Source organism: Schistocerca americana, chromosome X, assembly GCF_021461395.2.
Source record: "Schistocerca americana isolate TAMUIC-IGC-003095 chromosome X, iqSchAmer2.1, whole genome shotgun sequence".
NCBI classification, from domain to species: domain Eukaryota; kingdom Metazoa; phylum Arthropoda; class Insecta; order Orthoptera; family Acrididae; genus Schistocerca; species Schistocerca americana.
The window spans coordinates 256874271-256897382 of NC_060130.1; the positions used below are offsets into that span (position 1 = coordinate 256874271).

The following is a 23112-nucleotide window of genomic DNA, read 5'->3' on the forward strand; positions in this document are numbered from 1 at the left end:
GCAGCCGGAAGCAGTGACAGGTGTTTGGCAGATGGTGTAAATGAATTATGAGAGCCTAAATAAATTGGTCTTAAAGATATTTTCTTCTGAGAAACCATAATTATGTTTCAGTGATCACTAAATGGTCCATATTCTGAAGGGTAGGCAAAGAAGAAAAACTAAGTGAATGAAGATGAATGGGAACTAAGTGAACAAAGATGGATGGGAAGTTGAAATGTTGGAACTTTGGGTTGCAGTGGCATTTCTCAACTTTTCAGTATTCACGACTCAATTTTCGATCATAATTTTAACCGCCCCTCCCACCACCACCTTTTTCACATGTGATTACTATATATACATTTTGATGCTAAAGCTGCAAAGTTAGAAACCTTACCAGTTATCAAGAATAAGTAAATTTATTGCTTGCTTTTTTGCAACACTGATCCACTACCTTGACAAAACCAGAAATGATGACCCCCTATTCCTCTGTCTTACAGGTAGTGTGCAAACATACTCCCAAAGGTCTCTCAGCTGCCGAAATAGTAGTGTTCGTAGACTTCATGGCAAGTGTCGAAATCAAAAGACAGTTTAGTAATAATTCGCTCTTTGAATTTTAGTTGTGGGAGGACTGATGAGTTTTCCGCACTGAAAATGAACATTTCATGTACCATCAACATTCTGAACTTCCTATCTTTGTGAACCCAGTTTTTCTGCATTGACTGCTTTAAAGACAAAAATCTCAGCTAAACATGGAAATAGAATTAAGAGTGTCTATGTTTCGTGTATTAAATCCTCGTTCGAAAAATGTTGCTTTGCAAGCCAGATCCAAAGGAATCACTTATAATTACAAAACTTGTTTTTAGTGTAGATTGAAACATTAATTATTGAATCATTGTGCAGTACTAAACAGTCCAATTTTTCGTGCATTGTATTAGTGTAAATGTGAATCTTAAGTTTTTATTATGTCAGAATGTATTCTGCTTTACTTTTCTTTCAGAAAATTAATCTGTTTATGACTTCATATTTTCTTCTTTTCAATAATCTCATGCTCCCCGCCCCCCTACCACCCCAACCCCAACCCCAATAGGGGGTGTGCCCTACAGGTTGAGAATGAGTGAGTTACAGGGAAAGTTATTGACTGTGGCAGAGGGCATAAAATGCCATGTTTGGGGGAGGGGGGGGGGGGGAGGATCGACAGTATCAGCAAATGTTAATTTATTATGTGCAAAAGAAGGAAGATTATATGGAGGTATATCGTTTTGCATATTAAACAAAAATCACAAAAATAACTGAAAAGTTGAGTGTTGACTGTGGTCAGACTCATATTCAGCACATGGCATGGAATAAATAAAATCTGAAACCGTAGCTTGAGGCAAAGAATTTATACGAGCGTTGGAACTTAAATAGTGGCAACTATTTATTCACAACCGATACAAAAGAGTTACACGTTTGCACCTGTTACTGTCCTTCAAAGTAGTCACCAATGTTGTGTAGAATCCGTTGCCAGCGATGTGGAAGGCGTAGTATACTGTTAGCAGAGCCCGTTCTGTTGATGGTGCGAATGGAGTGGCCTAAAGTTATGGTGATTCTCGTGTATGACTGTGATGGTGTTATCCTAACGCATTACGTTCCTTCATGGCAGACAGTCAGTGCACAGTATTACTGTTCGTTTTTGAAGCATCACCTGTGACCAGCTTTGTGAAAAAAGCGGTGACACTTTCTGCGCAACACACCCATCATTTTGCACAACAATGCATGGGCGCATACAGCGCAAACTGCGGCTGCTCTGTTCGGGCGATAGGAGTGGTAAGTACTGTACCATCCACCATACTCCCAGGACTTAAGTCCTTGTGACTTTGATTTAATTCTGAAGATGAAGTAACCACTTCGTGGCATTCGCTTCAGAACTGTTCCAGAGATTGGACAGGCAGTAGACCACTCCATTCGCACCATCAGCAGAACAGGCCCTGCTAACGGTATACTATGCCTTCCACATCGCTGGCAGCGGATTCTACACAATGCTGGTGACTACTTTGAAGGACAGTAACAGGTGCAAACGTGTTACTCTTAGTCAGTAAAATCATTTGTCTTACAAAATTGGTCTTAATGTGTGACACTTCAGGGGAGAACAACGGTGAGTGCCTCTCGGGAGCATCCCATATATGCTGTATAGGATTAAGAGATTTAGGTTGGCAGTTGGTTGGCATTGAAGATGTTTATGCGTGCGACAAACCCAGTGGTGCTGAGTGTTGTCATCTTGCAGGATTGTATTGTTACCTACTTCCCTGATATGATACATGAGGTGTGGTTATGAAGTAATGGGACTATTGCTTAAAACATTTTCTTTCAAAAACATACGTATTTAGTTATTGTTACTGTCAATATACCTCCTCCCTCTATCCCTGTAACACTCCACGTGAATTTTCCATTGATGGAAGCAGTGCTAAAAGTCGTCCTCTGTGAACTTCTTGATGACACATGCCACTTTTTCCTTCACTGCTTCAGTGGACTGAAATCTTGTACCTTTTGATGCATAATTGACCTCGGGGAATAGATCACATTGTGCTAGGTCAGGTGAATAATGCGGGTGGGCTAACACTGGGATGCTGTACTTTGCTAGAAACCTCTTAATAGGTGATGTGGTATGAGCTACTGCATTGTCATGATGCAGAACTGGAGACTTGTTCTGCCTCATTGTGGATATTTTTTCCACTGAGTTGAGCAATAACCTCCAGTTAGTAATGCTGATTAATAGTTTGACCTTCAGGAATCCAGTGAAGATATACAATTCCATCAATGTGCGTGTGTAAAAAAAAAAAAAAAAAAAAAAAAAAAATAAAAAATCCTCATTTTTTGATCTTGATATGCTCATTCGAACTTCTTTTGCTCTCGGCGACATTGGTCCCTTTCAGTGCATGGATTGATGCTTGCACTTCACGACAGGTATCTGAAATCTTCATAACCATTGAAGTGTAAGTGCTGTTGCCACTGCACATGCACGGAAAGGCACTGTTCAGTGCTAATACATTTGGCAACCTTCAGTCTCCCACATGTATCTGTTGTTGTTTTTTCCGTGTTTGTGTTACTAGTGTGGAATGACTTAAGATGAAAATTATGATGCCTTTTAGTACATCAGAATTGAAAGGCAGGAAACTGAATTGTCAATCTCTGGAGATTGTATGTAAAATTTTAATGTTTATGGAAGATGAGTTCACGGGTAGCACTATCCAGAAAATTAAAAGGGAAGGTAAGCTATTAGAATCTGGCAGAGGAAGGAAATTTGTAACTTTGGTTGAAAATACATAAATGCAAAACAACTATAGACATTGACAGTTTTGATGAGGTTGTCGTCAGGAGATTTGCTTACAACTTTCCTCTGAACAAAAATCCATTGTCTACAGTGGAAGGAATTAAACAGAAGTTGATAGAAGCTATAGACTTTCAAGATAGCAACACTAGTGTAAGGTGGTTATTGAAGAACTTAGATTTCTGCTGCTGGGGGGCGGGAATAAATAATAATAATAATAATAATAATAATAATAATAATAAAGCAGGCTCATACTGTTAGATAGAGAAGCAACATTCAAGAAAAAAGAATTGCGTATTTGAAGCAATTAAACAATTTAGTAAGGAAAACTGGGACATTGTTTAAGTTAATGAAACTGTAATTTTATCATCACATGTAGGTGGAAAATCGTGGAGTGATAATACAATTTGTGGTCTCCTCAAACCAGTATCAAAGGGTCAAAGCCTAACAACAACTCAAGCAGGTGGTGAAAATGGCTTCATTCCTAATGCACCTGTCAAATGGAAGTCAACTCAAGCAATGGGAGATTATACAGCCATGTCAACCAACAAAATTGTGAGAAGTGAATGACAGGAAAGGTGATCCTCAATTTAAAACCTAACTCTGTGCACTAATACTTGAAAGTGCTCCATATCATAATGAAGATGATATTAGAAAGTGGCTAACAAAGGAACATATCCCCTTCTTGGATGACATGCTGAAACCTGTTCTGTATGAGCTTGTTCTAAGAACCAAGACAAGGCCCATCAAGTATTCCGTCGATAAGATTCTGTAAACTGTTCGTCATGTTACCTTACGCCTTCCACCTTACCACCTGGAATTAAATCTGATAGAGAACATCTGGTCTATTGTGAAAGGTTGGGTAGCTTCTAGAAATGTTCTCTGTAGCATAAACCTGTGAAAATTTGTGCGAGTAGAAGTTTAATTCAGCGAATAAAGAAGATTAGATTCTGTTATGCAAACACGTTAAAAAAAATTGAGCGAGAATACATGCAACAAGAAATCTCTTTAGATGGTGAAATTGATAAAGTAGTAATACGTTTAGGTGGCATAGGTACTGATAATGACAGTGATTATGATGATTCTCAATTTGAAGATGATGGAGAACTCGAAGGAGTAACTGTGCTGTCTTACAATGATTGAAGGTGATTACTCACAGTCCATGTTTGCTGTTCAGTGTACATACTCTTTTGCCGAGCTCTGCGGCCATTCTCTCTGTGATGTCGCCCATGCTTTAAAGGTATCTGGTAGAGAGTATAGTTTTAGTATCATAAGTGAAAAGCCAATATATGTCACATGTCATCAGTCTTTCCAAGATATTAGGATCATTTTCAGCGGTATTCAAAGTGTCAGTACAAACATTTTTATGAACTTTTTGTTCAAACATGAGAATTTTTGGCTCCAGTTTCATGCACGCATTTCTCATGTGAAATTGGTCATGTAAAATTTGACTTACCCATTCTTTTCATTTCTTACTGTTTCAGCAATTGATCGAATACTCAATCAGTAGTCAGATCGAATCAGGTTATCTATTTTTTTTATATTTTCATCCATTTTTGAAGTTGAAGGGCAACCTAAGCATGAGTCATCTTCAGTGTCTTTTCAGCCATCTTAGAAGTGCATGAATCACTCAAAAGCTTGTTTATATGATGAATTGTTTGCACCATACATTTCTTTTACTAAAAGATAGGTTTCGGTAGCAGTTTTTCAAAGTTTCATGTGAAACTTCACAGTAGTTCATTGCTCTGTTATGACACCATTTTTCCGGCAAAACAAAATGACAGCTCTTACACAAACGAAGGCAACAGTTGCACCAATTTGTCTATAGGCATCAGAGGTGCCATATTCAAATGAGAAGGCTTCACTGTTCACAGCTATTGGTCATTCATTTTTGGCACATGTGTAATTATTCTTGACAGCGTTAGTCCCATTATTTTATAGCCACATTGTATGTAACTTTTAATTCATTCATCAGGGGTATTTGGGGAAGGGTATTTATTGACATCTGGCCATATGAAACTGGTCTGCTGGCACTACGCAAGCTAAATGAGGTTTCATACCTAAGGAGAATCGTCGTCCTTCTCTAGTGTCTGTGTTGAACTGTTCACTTCATAAAATACTGTAAATGGTACATAAAGTGTATGCGGATGGTCGTTCTGTACACATGTTGTTGTGTCAGTAATAGAGGTGGCCACATAAGACAGTTGGACATTTATGAAAAGGTAACACATCAGTAAGTTTATTTATAATATGTACTCTTAATAATTGAAATATACATAATTTTGAAGTGCTGTAGGTCTTTCAGTGGTGCTGAGTTATGTACAATGAGAATAATGTTCTTGATAAAAGCAAAGTGTCTTGAATGCTGATACAATCGGATAAATCACTGGTAACTCATAATGCTTAGTAGCGCCATGCTATGTCGCTGTGTTTTCCTCTCTGCAGTTTCCATACTGAGGTTGATAAAGAGTTTGTAGATTCACTGAGGCTGGAGTGAAGCTCTGAGTGTGTTGCTTAAAAATACATGACAGCCAGTCAGTCCTAGGCAGTGAGGTCATGAAAATTCAGTGTTCTCTGGTGGTGGAGAGTAATGGAAGAGCGAGCTTGCCTCACTACACACTGGCAGGAGGTTTAAAAATGCCATCTCCTGTGCAACTGAGGACGGTGCATCAGGTGTGGTCTACAAAGATGCTGTTGATACCGCATGTATACTGTCCTTGATGCCTTTTTGCACTTTATCAATATCGGTTCCTAGATCCACATTGGTGAACAATGTAGCTCTTGCAGTTTTCTTCATTTAAATCTCTTTGCAGGGAAAGCCTGCAGTCTCTGAAAGACAGAAGGTTGAACTGTCTCAGTTTCACCTTTTAATGGCTCTCCAAAGCATTTCATCCATTGAATGATACTTCTCTTAAACTATACAGAGTTGACTGACATACATATCGTTTTTCACTCTTACAGCACAAACTATGATTTTATAATCCAGAAGTTGTAGTTACAGCCGTGATGTCAGTATGCACATTAGCTGCTTTCTTGTCTTATGGTGGAGGTGGAGCCATTAGCAAACCATTAGGACCAACAGTGTGTTCACAAAACTGATTTGAATGTTCAGTAAACATCAGAAAGGTTTTTGCATTTTAGGGCTCTTCAGGAATTGGCTTTGTGAGAAAATGCATTCATATACACACAACTTTTGAACCGAGCACTTTCAGTGATACGGGTGAACGGACAGTGACATCCTGTACAGGGAAAGTGCAAGCTGTGTTCTGTCTTTGAGGTGCAAGTCTTTCGATTTGACGCCACTTCAGCGACTTGCGTGTCGATGGGGATGAAATGATGATTAGGACAACACAACACCCAGTCCCTGAGTGGAGAAAATCTCTGACCCAGCCGGTAATTGAACCTGGCCCCTTAGGATTGACATTCTGTTGTGCTGACCACTCAGCTACCGGGAGTGGCTAATAAATAATTGATAGATATGAAAGAGCTGAAAAACAACAGAAAAAATCCAGGTGCTGACTGAAGATTCTATGTTGGAACCTCGAATTTGTATTCGGACCCTTACTTACTCTCCAAGGCAGCCTATTGATTTTAAAAGCATTTAAGTACTAGTTGTCAGCACTAAGTATTTGCAAGCAGCTTTATACATATTGTTAGTGAGAGTTTTAATGTTAGCAAGGAAATGGGGTCATTTACCACACTAACTAAGAAGCATTCCAGGAAGGAGCTGAAAATTGACAATTTCGATAGATGTGTCATTCAAAATACAAAATATGTTCTTTTAAAGCAGCTGATGATGAATGACCAACTGTGAAAATATAATGTAGGTGTAAGAGAGACCACTAACTGAATGGCAGAAGTGTTGAGTCATTGACAGGCACACACAAAAGAAAAAGAAATTTTCTAGCTTTGGAATAAATCCTTTGTTGATCTAGACTGCAAATACACACACAAAACACATGGTGCAGCACCCAGGGACAGTGACCATCATCTCTCTCTCTCTCTCTCTCTCTCTCTCTCTCTCTCTCTCTCTCTCATTCTCTCATTCTCTCTCTCATGAAGCTATGTTGTCTACTCTAGGTTGCTTACTTTCACCTATTGCCTAGTTCTTTATGTGAACCTCATCTCATCTATTGATACTTCATCTCCTCTTCCCATAATATTGTTGTCTGGTATGTTTCCTTTATATGGTCCTTGTATATACATTCCTTCCACCTTTCAACCTTTTCCTTCTTTGCTTAGTATTGGCTTAGTAGTGGTGTGCCATCTAAGCTCTTCTTGCTCTTACAGTTGCCCACATTTTTCCAAAAGTTTCTTCAGCTTTCCCTATGTGGCATTTACCTTTACTGTAGTCATGCATGCTTCTACGACTTTGTATTTCTCCTGTAGCCATATGTGAATTACCGTTTTACATTTTCTGCCAATCTCATTTTGTAGATATCTGTTTTACCTTTACATGTTTTATTTGCTGCATTTTTAGGGTTATAGGATCACTTTGTTGTCTGTCTGTTAATGACCACTTCTTCTCAGAAATGAGTAGAGATATAAAGTTGAAAATTTGTCAGATACTAAGGTCCACAGTTCCTTTTCAGTGTAAAAAAAATTTAAGCTTCTAAGTCATTGCAATCAAGAGGCAGCCAGTTATGTCACATATTTTGATACTCTCAAACTCACTCATCAAAACCTACAGATGAACTATCTGCATACATAATTAAGTTTGTATGGAACCCTTAAAGTGCGAGTAATACACTTGTCTGGTTTTTATGCATTTTCTCCATTGATCTATCAAGGATTTCTGCTGAGCGATGTCTTTTTGCCTATTTGATCCTCTGGTGGCTTTGCTATTCCATCTCTCAAGGCTACCTACTTCTCTTTTCTTGAATTACTTTTTACCTAATGCTCCCTTTGACAATCACAAGTAGTTCAGGTTGTTTCAACTTATCAGTGTCTCATCTCCTTAATTTTCCTACATTTTTGTAATTTTGTCAGCTTTAGTCTGGCTTTCACAATGAATAAATCGTGGTCAGAGTTCACATCGGCTCCAGGAAATGTTTTGCAGACACAGTGTGCAATAATGTGGGCTGCAACTAGCTTAATTCTTCCTGGCAGTGTCAGTTCACAGTTTGATTAACAAAACCTTTTTTTGTACTGTTGCTGAATGTAACATGTGAATGGGTTATTTATACTAACATGCAGACGCTGTAACACAGAAGTTATTACACCAGGAATAATAACAAGATCACTGGCTACACTGTGGAGCTTCTTTTTTACCTTATTAGTGAGATGACCATGAAATACATCAAGGCAAAGCATTGATTGTAGTTCGGAAAGCCCATCAGGATGCAGTTCCCATATGTTTCAGAGCCAGTCAAGGTTTGAAGTTAGTCACCCATCCCCTCTCTTGATTTTGAACAGTGATGTCATCAGGGAACAGCTTTACATTTTTAAGGGTCTTGGGGCTTGTTTTCCACGTGAAGATTAAGGAAGGGGAAGTTTGCACCCATCTGCAGTGATTGCCAACATTACAGGTAGGCACTATATTTCAAACCCTTATGCTTTGATGGTAACTTCTTTTGTCCCCTTGTCATCAGCTGTGTAATTATGTGGCAAATCAAACAAAATTAGCATCTCATCAGTGTTACCCATTTGTCCCATCAAAAAATTCTTCTCTTTCCAAAGTATGATGACATACTGCTGAAACTTTTGCATCTTTTTCTCAAAGTCCTACAGGAGCTTTTGGCATACTGTTGTACAGTGCTGTAGAAGTAAGCCCACGTCTTTCGTAAAGTGATAAACCCATCCATGACTAGCCTTAAACTCTTGCCTTGTTATATTAAGAATTGCAACGACCTCTTTGCTTTTTTTTCTTATGGTATCACCAGTCACAAGTTGCCCAGTTTTCCTTCTTTCATGGGGAATCCCAAAATTTTTACTTCAACATCTTCAATGTTGTTACTGAGCAGAAAATTCAAGTTTATACTCGAATGTAATGAGCCATCAAATCTTGTGCATACACCAATTTTGAGTACTGCATATGGTAAAAAAAAAAGTGCGCTTAGATTCCCATAAGTGCGGTAGTAGCCATGTATGAAACTTCCTGGCGGACTGAAACTACGTACCAGAGTGAGACTCAAGCGTGTCTTCAGACTTAACAGAAGTTCTTCCTGGGACTAGCAAAGGATATAGTGGAGAAATGGCTTTGCTACAATCTTTGGGGATTGTTTCTGGAATGAAAATTCATTCTAGTGGCCATGTATTTATTTATTTATTTATTTATTTATGCACATATGTATGTACTACTGTGGTGTGTCAAGATTTTGTATCTATCTGGGCTGTAATAATCTGTCCACTCTGCTGTTCATAGTAGTTCATCTCCATTCCTGTTTCTTATTATTAGACCTGCATTACCCTTATTTGAGTTTGTACTGATAACCCTGTACTCATGTGACCAGAAAGTCTGTTCTTTTTGCTGTGACACTTCACTGCTCTGTCTGACATCAACACACACCTTTCTCTTTTTAAGTTTTCTAACCTTTCTAGAAGATTAAGGGATCTAACATTCCACACTCTTATCCATAGAACACAAGATTTCTTTTTCTGATTACATCCTCCTGAGAATAGCCCCTGCCTTGAAATCTGAAAGGGGAACTGTTTTATCTCCAGAATATTTCATGCAGCAGAATGCCATCTTTAAGCCATACAACACAGCTGCATGTCATCAGGGAAATATAACAGCTGTGGTTTCCTGTTGCATTTAGCTGTGCTTCAGCACCAACATAGCAAGACTAGTGTTAAGAGTCCAGATCAATGAATCATCATGATTGTTACCCATGCAACTACTGAAGAGGCTGGCATCTCCCACATTTTTTAGGAACCACATGTTTCTATTTTTGTTGGTCCATCATCATCATCATCATCATCATCATCCTGACTGGGGGACATCGGTTGGTAATTAACTGTCAATGTCAATAAAATTCACCAATAGTCATATACTTTTAAGATTTTATTTTATTCTGAAAGTAACCAGTTTTGGCATTTCATTATGACATCTTCTGGCCCCATACGCTTCTATCCAAATAAACGAACTTGTTATATAGCACAATAAATCACTGGATATTGTGAGTGACAACATTTTCTTAATTAATTGTAAGGATGTTAATTTTGTGGTTATTTAATGCATTATTTCCTGCCAAGTACTTGCCAGGTTGCTACATTTCTTCATTTGTTGGTTCAGTAGTTCTTATATTGAACTACAAACTTTGATTATTTCCTTTCAGCATATAATGCAATTAAAGAGGAGAACAAAAATTCTACAGCCACATTTCCGCCAGTGAGTGGAGGTGGAACCAAGCATGCAGAGGTACAGTCACGTGAAACTAACTGGGATCATCGGGAGAAACGTGACCGTGACCGTGATCGAGAAAGAGACAGGGACCGTGACCGTGACCGAGACCGTGAAAAACAGGACAGAGATAAGAGTGGGACATCAACGAACAGGTGCAATTTTCTGTTACATTCTGAGAGATCTATTAAATAAAATAAATTTGTGTATTTTGCTGTGATACTACAATGTGAGATGTTATGGACTGATTGTAACACCATAGTGATGTGATATATCTTGTGCCCGCAGTTGCTAGTTAGTAATTGAGTCAAGGGTTTTAGTGATGAACAATGCTGTGTTCATGCAGTATCACTAATATTTTTGTGACCTTTGCTTTCACAGACTACTACTGTTTGAAATTTGTAGCTGTCAACTAAGACATAGAGTGTAACATGTCTGTTAGATAGGGGCTTTAAGCTTGGTGGGCTACTTGATGCTATTCGAAAAAAATGGTCTATGTACATACACTGTATCCATCCTGTCATTTCTTCTCTCTTGTGTAAAGTTACATGTTGTTCATTACTTAGAACTGCCCATGACAAATTGGCAGTGGTGTAGGGCCCTACACAAAGAAATTCTCTACTGAACCTGCCCTTGACATGACCATAGTTACATATAAAGAATTTGACACTGCTGAAAGAATGATATCAGGAATAGATTTCAATGGTACAGCTCACTTAAGAAGGTGCTTCATTTACAGTTGTAAAATATATTTCAGCCATTTCTTCTTGAGGTACAAACAAAAATAGCTGAGTATCCTGAAGATTCAGATTTTTATTCTTTTAAAAGTACAGTGTTTGTAACTCCAGAGACTAGTCCTTTACTTCTTCCATGATTGAAGCACTTGTGAAACATCTATTAAAGTGTCTTGTAACTGACTCATTACGATGTACTTGATACCTTCTGAGCACCTGACCAGAACTCTTTCAACAGGATTTTTCACTTTTTACTATGTTTTTATCAGAAAACAGTTGATCAGATTTAAAAAAAAAAGTGTTTAAATTTTCTATTTCGTTTTCTGAGCAGCAGCATTTTTTGTGAGCAGCTGCATTGTTCTGAGGAACTAGGCTTTTTGTATATTCCAGGCCTCTTCTCTTGTATTTATTCATTCAGGAGATTTGTGTGATATTGCCCTGTAGTATGCGAGGTAATCAGTGACAATAATCTGTTTTGTATCCTAAACAGTACTTCCCCTCAGATGAATTCGGCTTTGCTTCCCACCACGCAATGCTGTCTGGACTTTGTTTAGTTTATGGTATAAATTAGTAGATCCACATCATACATGTGGTAGCAGCTGTCACTCAAAATCAGGTGGAACATACTTGAAAGACCCTAAGCATTACTCAGAAATTTGTTTTCAGACTTGCTTTTTGAAAGTGTTTAACATATGTGCCACTCATCTTGCACAGAAATTTCTAAAATTTTTGTGTTATAATGTCCCATGCTCTTTCTTCTCAAACAATGGAAAATCCAGGGTAAAATAATGACAATATTATAAAAAGTATAGATGGCTACTCTCCATAAGTGTGGAGATGTTGAGTTGCAGACAGGCACAACAAAAAGTTGGCTAAACAAGTAAGCTTTGGACCAAAAGGCCTCCTCCTGAAGTAAACAACACACACACACACACACACACACACACACACACACACACACACACAAAAACATGGGACCACTGACAGCGGTCAGAGGCAGTGGTCATGTGTGTGTTGGGTATGTGTAAATATGTCACTATTATTTTCCTTGGGACTATTTGTGGTTTTGACTTGAGTGATGAAGACCATTGCATATGTGTCTACTGTTATTTAGTATTTAAAGTGTAGTAGTCTGTTCTTCATTTTTCTTTAAAAAAAAGAGACAATATTTTCAACAACCTTCCTGGCAGATTAAAACTGTGTGCTGGACTGAGACTTGAACGTGGGACCTTTGGCTTTCGCATGCAAGTGCTCTGTCGACTGAGATATGCAAGCATGACTCATAATCCATCCTCACAGCTTCAAATCCGCCAGTACGGATCATGAGTCATGCTTGGGTAACTCATTTGGTAGAGAACTTGCTCGCAAACAGCAAAGGTCCAGAGTTCGAGTCTAGGTCCAGTACACAGATTTAATCTTTCAGGAAGTTTCATATCAGTGCGCACTCTGCTGCAGAGTGAAAACTTCATTTTGGAGTATTTTCAACACACTGTTGTATAAAGTGGAATTTAACTTCATGTGAAGTTTCAAGCTGTTTTCATAAAACACAGTATTAATGTAATGCTTGTTTCCTAGTTGTAAACTAATTAAATTATAAATAGAACTATACCTAAAATTTGTTGTGCTGTGCAAATCATATAGTTGCATATAGTTTTATGTTTATGATTCACAGGGAAGTTCCTCATCACCACCACCACCATCACCACCACCACCACCACCCCAGCAACAGTGGAGGATCTTTGGCACCGTCATCAAATGGCCCCCATCACAACAAGTCAAGTTCAAATCAAGCTCTGTCATCTCAGTCACATCATCCGAAGCAGGTGTCTTCACGGAATGATGTTCCCATACGACAGTCTACATCTTCAGCACGTGATGCAGCACGTCGTGAACAAGCCCACAGCAGGGAAAGTTCAAAGCGGGATGTGTCTGTAAGAGGTACAAGTGAACACAAGTTCATACAACCGTCTCGGCATGAAACCTCAGAGACAAGAATGCATAATACCTCACTACCCCAGGAGCTGCCAGTATCGTCAGCTGGTCATATTAAAAAAGAACCACGTTGTATTGAGCTGACAGCAGAGTCGGTTGTTCAAGGAAATGAAGCGGATGATATTAGATCATCAGTTTCTGATAGTAAGCATTCTAGTAACACATCATTATTCGCAAACTCGTCAAAAGATGGGATGATGGCTATGTCGACAGAAAGTAAAAATATTCAGGCAGAACATTCAAAATATACCCAGAATACAGATGCTATGAGACACAGGGGTTCAAATGAAAACAAAAACATTCTCAATTTGGTTCACAGTAGTGGTGATGTACGTGTTAAGGAACTAATGAGAGCTGCTGGTTCAGCTGATAGTGATTTGTCTTCAAATATGTGGCAAGGTCCGTCACAGAAGAGTCACAGTGATGCAGCTTCAGATCAGCACAAACATCAACACAGTCACAAACATTCTGGATCTGATAGCAAACATCGTAGATCTAATTTCACTGATTCACACAGCACTATTGCTGACATGTCAGAGCGAAGAGCAGATGGCAGGAACAGTTCTGAAGTGTCAAAATCCAATATTCTTGCTTCTCAGCCGGGAAAAAGCGATGTGAGAACTGAGCTTAAAGGTGATCGTAAGTTGGAAATGCCTTGTGAATTGAAATATGATAGACTGGAAAGGTGTGAACCTAAACAGGAACAGATACAGAATAGAGATGACCACAATGAAGACACTGTAACAATAGCACCAACTAAAAATGTATCTTCAAAATCACAGCAAAGTTCTGCTTCAGTTAGTTATAGCTCAGAGAAGTCTAGTCACAAAACTCACCACAGATCCTCAAGTCATACATCTCGAGAAAAATCATTGTCTGGGCAACTTCAGGTACATTCTCATGGACAGGGTACATCCCCAGGCAAGAGTCAGAAATCTCTCTTAAAAGTGAAATCGAGTGGACATTCGTCCAGCAATAAAGCAGATACATTGCAGGTACCGAGCATTAGTGTTAGTCATTCCTCTAGCCGAGTGGATGTGTCATCCGCGTCTTCTCAGGTTTCAAGTGGAAAAAATGATCAGTTCGCAGTTAATGGTCTTCCTGTCGCAGTTTCTGGAGAAAGTAAAAAGAAGAGGTCTGAGAAAGATGTGTCACCATCAAAACTGTTACAGGTTGAACATGAAACTGAAACAGTTAAGCATAGTCCATCAAATTTGTCCACTCCCAGCAAGCAGTTAGGAGGAACCTCTCAGAAGACACATAGTTCAGAGAAAACCACACCAACAAGAGAATCTCCGCACACGCCTCGTGTGGCGAAATCCAAGCAGCGTACACCATCATCTGCAAGAAAAGTTCCTTCACAGCCACCTGATACTACTCAGATACATTTTGGGTCTCCACCTCTAGTTGCCCCAAGCACTCCTGGAAAGAGTATCTCATCGGGAACCTCAAATCAAAGCCATAACCGTAACAGAACAAGTAGTTCAAGCAGTGAGCCTGAATTAGTGCCAGTGGTTAAGAAGCTAGACGAGATAGCAGGTTATGAAAACATAATCAGAGAAGCAAAGATGGGAATTAAACTACCGGGTAAAGCATCAGAGGCAACTCAGTCAGTTCGTGAAAAGAAGAAAGATGAAAGTGGAATGAAAGCTACATCTAAGAGTATGCCTGCATCAAAGGATGCAAAACCTACAAATATTGTTCGACAGTTTCCTAGTCACATGGTGGCAGAGTCACAAAAACCATCTATTACTAGTGATTTGGGAGCAATAGCATTTCCATCACCAGCAGCAGAAAGTGGTAGTGGTTTCTCGGGTTCACTTATCCATGAACTTAATCTTAACAATAACAACATGTTAGATGTTGTAACATTGCTCGATGTTCCGTATGAGAAGACTGTGACACTGACTTCAGAAGGGAACCACGTCGACACTCCTGTGACATCTGAAGCAACTGATGCCGATGACTCATTGTTAAAAAAGGTGTCGGAACATCATAGAAGTGACAAAAAGAAGAAAAAAGAAAAGCACAAACATAAAGATAAAAGAGATGAGAAAAAACATAAAAGTAAACACAAAAGTAAAGATAAAGAACGCTACAAAGTGGAGCAGCCTGAATCTATTCCAGCAGCTGCTGTTCCGATTAAAATAACGATACCAAAAGGAAAGATACAGAGTAGTTCATTGGAACCAGCATCTACCAGTTCCGGATCTGGATCAGAACTGAAACTGAAGTTAGGGCAAAAACTGAAAATTGCCAGAGACCAGTTGAAAAAGCTAGATGTACCTAGTGATCCTCCACAAACTCTGCCAAATACCCCGTTAAAAGTGAAGATTCCTCAAGCTGCTCCTAGTGGTCCTCTGAAGATTAAAATCAGTTGTAACAGTGATAGTGGCAGTGCGACGAGTTCTTCGACTCCTGTAAAAGACAATCGAAAACGTGAGTGGACCGCTTCCAAGTCAGAGATGATAAATCAGCCGCCTCACAAAACTGCACGTGTGACGACACCAGAGTCGTCAAAAAAATCTACGGGTAGCAAGCACAATGGGGCCGAATTGCGATCCAGCAGAGGGCCTCATAGTACTAAGGTATGTGATAGGGGTCAAGTTAATCTGTCCAATTTTGGAGACAGCGTTTCATATCTGTACCATCCTTACTATGACCAACCATATCATCATCCCCAGGGGATTATTCCTCAGCCTGACTACATGTATGGGTACTATAGCATGCCGTATGACATGCAGCAGTCCATGCACATGCCAATGCTATCAGTTCCGCCACCACCATTGCCACCTCACCTACACTCCATACCACCACCGCCATTACCTCCATTGGAACTTCGTCCACCCTCACAGCCACCATTGCCCAAAGATCCCCCTCCACCTGTTCCTCCACCCCCTCCTCTTCCATCTTCACCACCTTCATCATAATGTGCTATAAATATTGTATGATACTAATGTAAAGAGGCATGCTTGTGTTAAAAAGTTCCTAATCTCTTTATGTGAAGTAAGAGTGTGATAGTAGATGCATTACTATTTGCATGAAATTTCTTATTGAAAATTCTGAAGTACAAGAATTAAATTACTTTCGCCCATGTGAAAAACTGTGTGCAGTTGGATGAAGACTGCATGTATCGTTTTTTAGTGAAAGGAGTGGTATCATTTGGAGTTGAATATATTTTTATAGCATTGACCGTATTGTTTTATTTAAAGTCTAGAAATCTGTTACATTTGTGGAGGTGTCACCTTAGTCCTTCAGATGTTATCCTCAGGTTATAAATCAGTTTTGATGGCAGATATTCTTGCATTCTTTTTTTCCCATGTGTCAAATGGTAAACTTCTTTCCATCCCTCAGCATTCTCTATCTCATACACACAGAGATAAATATATACTTATGTTCTTAGTCTTCTTTTGATTTGTGCAATATTATTATTCTATGAAGTTATCAGATACTCAAGAGTCTTTATTTCCAGTGAATCATGCTATTCATTCTTGTTTTGTATATTGAATGTTTGGAAAGTATTTCTTTATTGAGATGGGATATATTGTTACTTCTTTTTAAATGATTTATTATTTGTATGCATGTTTCCGTGAATAAATTGTCTTTAATTTAATTGTTTTCATTCAATTTTTGCAACAAACTCATCAGTTTTTATCACATTAAATGCTGCATATATGGGAGAAGTCTGCCCATCAACACTTTTTTTCGATATGAAATTGTTTACAATTATAATTAGGGGAGTGGTGATATGTATGAGTATTTTTCAAACATCACTGATTCTTTTACATTAATTTGAAGCTTGGAGAAGTCTTTCATTGATTGGTTCATTTTAAGCTATAGTGACCATCAAATTAACCCCCTCCTTTATTCCCAGCTTCCTGTGATTATAAATTGGTGATTGAATGCCTTACATCACTAGCCAGTTTCACTGAAGTTTCAGTAAAGTTCTTAACATTGGAACAGAAATGGATGCTACACCCTTCCTTTGCTTACAAATGACTCTGTAATGATAGAAAGTATTGAAATGCATGATTTAATGAACACTCTGTTGTAGCAGTGTGCGTGCGTGCATGTGTGTGTGTGTGTGTGTGTGTGTGTGTGTGTGTGTGTGTGTTTATTGAGAAAGTTGTGTGTGTGAAGAAAGTTGTTAGTCAGTTAATTTGAGACCAGTGATTATTAGTAAATTCCTCTCGGTAAACTGTCAATTGAATTAGGAATAAAGTTATGTCAGATTTTCTTTATTATGGTGTCAAATTTGAAAGTACATTAAATATTTAAAAGAAACTTAATTCTGTAATGCTTCTCATGTTGTTGGAGAAATTCTTTGAGTCTTTCAGGAGCTTCTGAGACAACAGAAAAGAGCCGCATTAGAGCAGTTTTAAGCAAAGCTTTACAGTACCTTTATCTTTGGAGCTTGAATTAAATGAATGATCAATTATAAAAGAAGAATTTTTATGGAACTCTTACGCAGCTAAATGTCCCTCGCACTCTTTGACTGAAAAAATCTGAATGAATTTTGTGATGAAGCATCAAAATTTTTCACAGGTCATGACTAGGATATACTAACAGTTAAAAAAATATGTTTTTAAGCATTGTTTTTCCCAATGTTTATATTTCAGCATTACCGGTTGTGTTGTGCCAAGCACTTAATTGTCTTTAAAAATGCTAGTATGAAGGAATCTGACAAGCACTCTGAAATTAAAAAAAAAAAAAAAAAAACGAACTATTTAAAACTTCCTTGTTACCTGCTTGATGCATACAAATTTTGTACTTTACCCTCATATGATTAGGCATTTGTAAATTTGAAAGGAAAATTTATTTAAGGAAGTATAGCTTCTGGCCAAATTGGATGCTTGTTTTGCTGTAACTTTCATAATGGCGTCTCCAGACTAGAAAAAGTCACTCTGTTAATGAAGCTTTGTATATTTTCACATTTCCTTACCTTGAAAAGTGTTACACTAAAGATAACATCTTAATATTTGCTGTCTATGTATGTTTTGAGCTCTGGAGTGTTCTTATTTATTATGAATTAAAATATCTCATCTGTGAGCAAACTACATATATTTGTTGTGGGAGGTGCACAGTTATCGCCAGTATCTTGCTACCCCCATACCTCTCCCCATTTGTTGCGTGTCTTTGCATGAAATAGGGGTGATTCTTATTAACACTTAAAGACCTCCGAAGTGATGTATATGCCACTGCAACAAGTAATTTAATGTAAGACACATGGGGCTGCAAATGTTGGGAAATACTCAAAACGTGGATGACAAATGTTGAACATGTGGCGTCCCCAGATGATGTACTTCACTGCATGTGCAACGATTGGGCTTGTTGATCCTACCATCACTGTTAGGGGCAGTGCTGCACATTGCTCTACTAGGCTACTCTGTTTTTGAATACTTTTTGTAAATGTGATCAGTTGTAAATGTAGAAGCTACTAAATTATTTTCCTCACTGTAATCAAGCAAAAGCTGTTCTAATTTTGTGTTTCTTTCCTTTTTTACCATCTTTCTTTGTTTACAGACTTTATTTAGTAAAGAACGTGTATATCATATACTGGTATTGATGCAGTTTTAAAATTATACTTATTTACTTGTGGCACCATATGGTAGGTTTTTGTTGTACTGTACTTTGCAGCTAACCAACGGAGACCACAAGACTAGTAAATAAAATAATAAATGTCACCTCAGTGTAAATGCACAACTGTCTAATGAAAGAAAAGAAAAGAAAAGAAGAAGAAGAAACACCCACTGCCTATCAGACCCAAGACTCGAACCCTGAGCCACACTGACATGAATACTTGTCTTGGGTTGGGATGATCAGGTCCAACAGACTGACTGACTCCACTGCTGCACCTGGTGACATGAAATGTTCAACATTTGTCATCTACTTTTGGGGTATTTCCCAACATTTGTGCCCCTATGTGTCATATATTAAATTACTTTTCTCAGTGTCATCTACATCACTTCAGGTTTTTTTTAAACATTAATAAGAGTCACACTATATAATGCAGAGTAAGTGCAAAGTTAACTAAAAACTTTTATCAGTCTTTCTCGTATAACTGTGCAATGTCTACTTTCATATGTCCAGCCTTATCTTTGATATTCTTTCGTCTTGTACTTTAAAGGTTATTTGATAAAACTATTCTATTGTTTAACAGTGAAAGTTTATTTTCAGGTATGTGAAACTTGTCTAGACATTACTAAACGTTTCTGAGTTATAGTCAGGTGTAGTCATGTTACCTTTATGCAGCATGTCTTCTAGACTGTGTGTGTGTGTGTGTGTGTGTGTGTGTGTGTGTGTGTGTGTGTGTGTGAGAGAGAGAGAGAGAGAGAGAGAGAGAGAGAGAGAGAGAGAGAGAGAGATCCATTTGTGGTGATACTTGGTGAACAGTAAATTACATTTTCTTATCTCTAAGAGCAACTAGTGTCAGTCTTCTTATCTGATAACAAAAACCTTTTTTGGGCATGGGGAGAAAAAAAATTACAAGGGAATTTTTTTTTTAAAAACCAAAAACTGATCCTTATTCTAAAAGATCTCAACAAGTATACTCTAAGATGTAGGCATTTCAGCATTGACACTACCAGAATTGAACATGGTTTTGTTCACTAGTGCTTCCAGAAGTTCGTACTAGTCTAGAGGAAGAGTTCTTTGACAGCTGTTTTGCAACATGCCATATAATAGTGTTGGTATATTAATCACAGTTTCTTCTGATAAAATACTGTGAGAGTATGGGCTGTCAAGTCTCTCATGGGCTGAATTTGTCTTCTTTAACAGGTGCCATTTCCAGAACATAAAATAATATGTTAAAGTTTACACTGTGAATCGGATCAATAAGAGCTGCTAATACTTACAGAAAAATTTGACGCACACACACTCACATAGTGGACTGGGTACTGGAGAAAGTTTCAAGTCCCAAGAACAATTTATTTGAAATGAGTAAGATAACTCTGAAATTTAGTAGTGAACAGTTTCATAGATCAAACATACTTCATAAAATTTCTTGATGACATATTAATTGTGCTCCATTTACAATTAGTAAGTTTTATGGTCAATTTGAATTTGTCTGAGAGAGGGCCCATTTAGCAGTCCTACACATAGGCCTAGCACAGGTACATGCACATAATGTGCACTTTCTGTCTATTAATGATGTTGCCAAGTTGGTCAGTAGCTTATTTGACTGAATTATAAATGGACATATTTGTTTGAATGTGTAATTGAGACAGAGTGGACTATGTGCTCTAGTTCGTAGGCAGATTAAGTTGGACTGCTCAATGTATATACAACACGTATCATGTTGCAACAATATTCAAAGTGATATTTTAAAACTAGAAAAATAAATTTCTCACTGTCACAGTGACTTACTTAATTGTAGATGTTGGTTTTAACGTGATCTTTATTATTATTCCAGGCACTCAATAATGAACCATCCCAGTCAGTTTTGAAATAGACGTTGCGTACAAAACACTTTTAATGGGCATCTGGAACAGAGTTGTAGACTAAATGCATCATAGACTAAGAGTTTTCGATCTTTTTTGTTGCACATCATTCTGAACATAGTTAGCACACATAAACCACTGATTCCTTGAAGAATCAAACTCCTGTGTGTAAAACAGCTTTAAACTGCTAATTACCATACAGATCAGTTAACATGTTACATGTTTGATATTAAACACGTAAGTGAGAAAAAGTTTGGTAAAGGTTTGAAATTTTGTTTAAAGTTTGCTGTCATTATCAAACCTGGATGAGTATGATCTGGCTAATTTGCACTCTGTTTTAAACAAAAACTAGTTTTTCATGCATCTCAATGTTTATGATGTCCTATCTCCTGAACCGGCTGCCATAGAATGATAGGATTTCGCAGGTACATTCACTGTTACATGAGAAGACTGCAGGATGTTTTGTGAATACAGTTTAGAAGTAAAGAAGAGATAAATTAAAATGTCATGTGTGCTGCAGCAATTTTACTGCATGAACAATGAAATTGTAGTAAGGGATAAACCTTTTCCCTTTCATCATGTTTTGAGTTACGTTGGGCAAGTAGTAGTTTTGTGAAAGTTTGAAAGTATGTGTAAAGTTTGTTGCAAGTCAATAAGTGCTCTCAGATCCTGAATGAATACAACCTGGAAATTTACGTGTGGTGAGTTATCCTGTCTCAAGACATATACACAGTTTAGAACTCTAATACTTGTCTTATTGTGTTGAACCTTTCACATAAGATTATGTTTCTTAAGGAGTAGATTGTCGGCATCTGTAATTTTTATATTCAGTCACTATTTATATGAAATACTGAAAATCAAATTCTTGGCATCCCTGGAAGCTGTTAGGTAGGCAAGATGCAACTCTCTGCAGGTTTCGTGCCACGGGATAGTCGCTTAGTGATATAGATATCAGTAACATACATATGCACACAACAAATGCCAACAGAATTTTTAAAAAAAAGGCATATTAGAAATGATCCCAGTGACATCAGAACCTCAAGTTTTAAGGTTTACTGCTTGATGAATTGTGTTTACTTGTAACCTGGCAGTATGCAACAATGAATGGTTGCTTAATAGGTTCAATGATTCCTTTCATATGGACTGTTAAACAACTTGACATTCAATATGGAGGGGATTTTTTGATGATATAGCTGTGTGTGCCATACCATGATCTGGGCACTGTTGTATATGACTGACTAGAACTAGTGTTTGTTGCTTTTACACTCTGTCTGAGGGGTCTCTCCTTTGTCTCACATTCCTGTTTGGCTAATGTTTGATCTAGGTGTCAAAAAACACAGCTGTTTACCTTTGCATTGTATGATTATTAATATCTTCACAACCATTTGAAGTGTCTGGTTGACAGCATCCATTTTGCTACCAATACCAGAGGCTCTTTTGTCAAGTACACTATGGCAGGACTAACATCAAGTCTGAATTTACTGTACAATTTAATTCATATTTGTGAGAAGTTTTAATGTTTGATTTTAAACACAATTTTGGGATTATGCTGCTTGATGGGATCTCATATTTGCCAGTTGTTGTTGAGAGAAAGAGAGAGAGAGAGTGCGCGGGGGGGACTGAATAAGAGTAATATTTGCATATGATAGACAGCCATTGCAGGTATTCTCTGTGTGAGGAGTCATTTCTGTGTTGGATGTTTGTTTCCTGACAGTTCTTAGCTTCAATGCAGAATTTTCAATTGTTATACTAAAAATAAGATTTTTGTGATTGTGTATTGTGATCCTGTGTAACCTAAATAAAAATCTAAAATACGAGCTCTATAACTTGGGCAGTTTCAGAACAGTAGTTCATCTTATTGGGAATGTGAATTAAAGAATGAAAGTCAAATTAAAATGTCTGTAATTAAACTTATAGTTAAAAATAAGAACTGCAGATCTGTTACTACAACTTTAGTATGCGATTTATTTTGCAATCAATACATACAATCAGATATCATCTAATAAGAGCTAGCAAGAACTAGTGTTCTCATAGGCTATCCACAGATTAAGCAGGTAAACCACCCAGCAACTAGGGCAAAGCGAGTCGCAGAGGGCAGAATGATAGTGAAATCCTTTTATACAGTGACTAAATAAGTGCTCCATTTTTATAAAGTTTTTATTGACAAGTGTATAGATACAAAATACTGATTTAATGATTTTTTAATTCTTATTATGATGTTAATTTAGTTGACAGAAAAAGCATTATCCAAAGTTATTTACATATCATTTTTGTAATTTTAAAACACCGTCTTTCACTCTCATTGTATCCTTCACAGTG

The 23112-nt window shown here is 37.8% G+C and overlaps 1 protein-coding gene across 2 annotated transcripts in view; it reads left to right on the forward strand.

Moving 5' to 3' along the window:
* LOC124554695 (cyclin-T-like) overlaps positions 1-23112 on the forward strand; it is a 115481-nt gene that overhangs the window by 73258 nt on the left and 19111 nt on the right. The window contains exons 8-9 of one of the 2 annotated variants that reach the window (XM_047128321.1): positions 10564-10783; positions 13035-15942. In XM_047128321.1, the coding sequence (XP_046984277.1) occupies positions 10564-10783; positions 13035-15942 (3128 nt within the window). Of the gene's footprint in view, positions 1-10563; positions 10784-13034; positions 16889-23112 lie in introns of those variants that run through there. The other variant, XM_047128320.1, reaches the window with a different exon arrangement.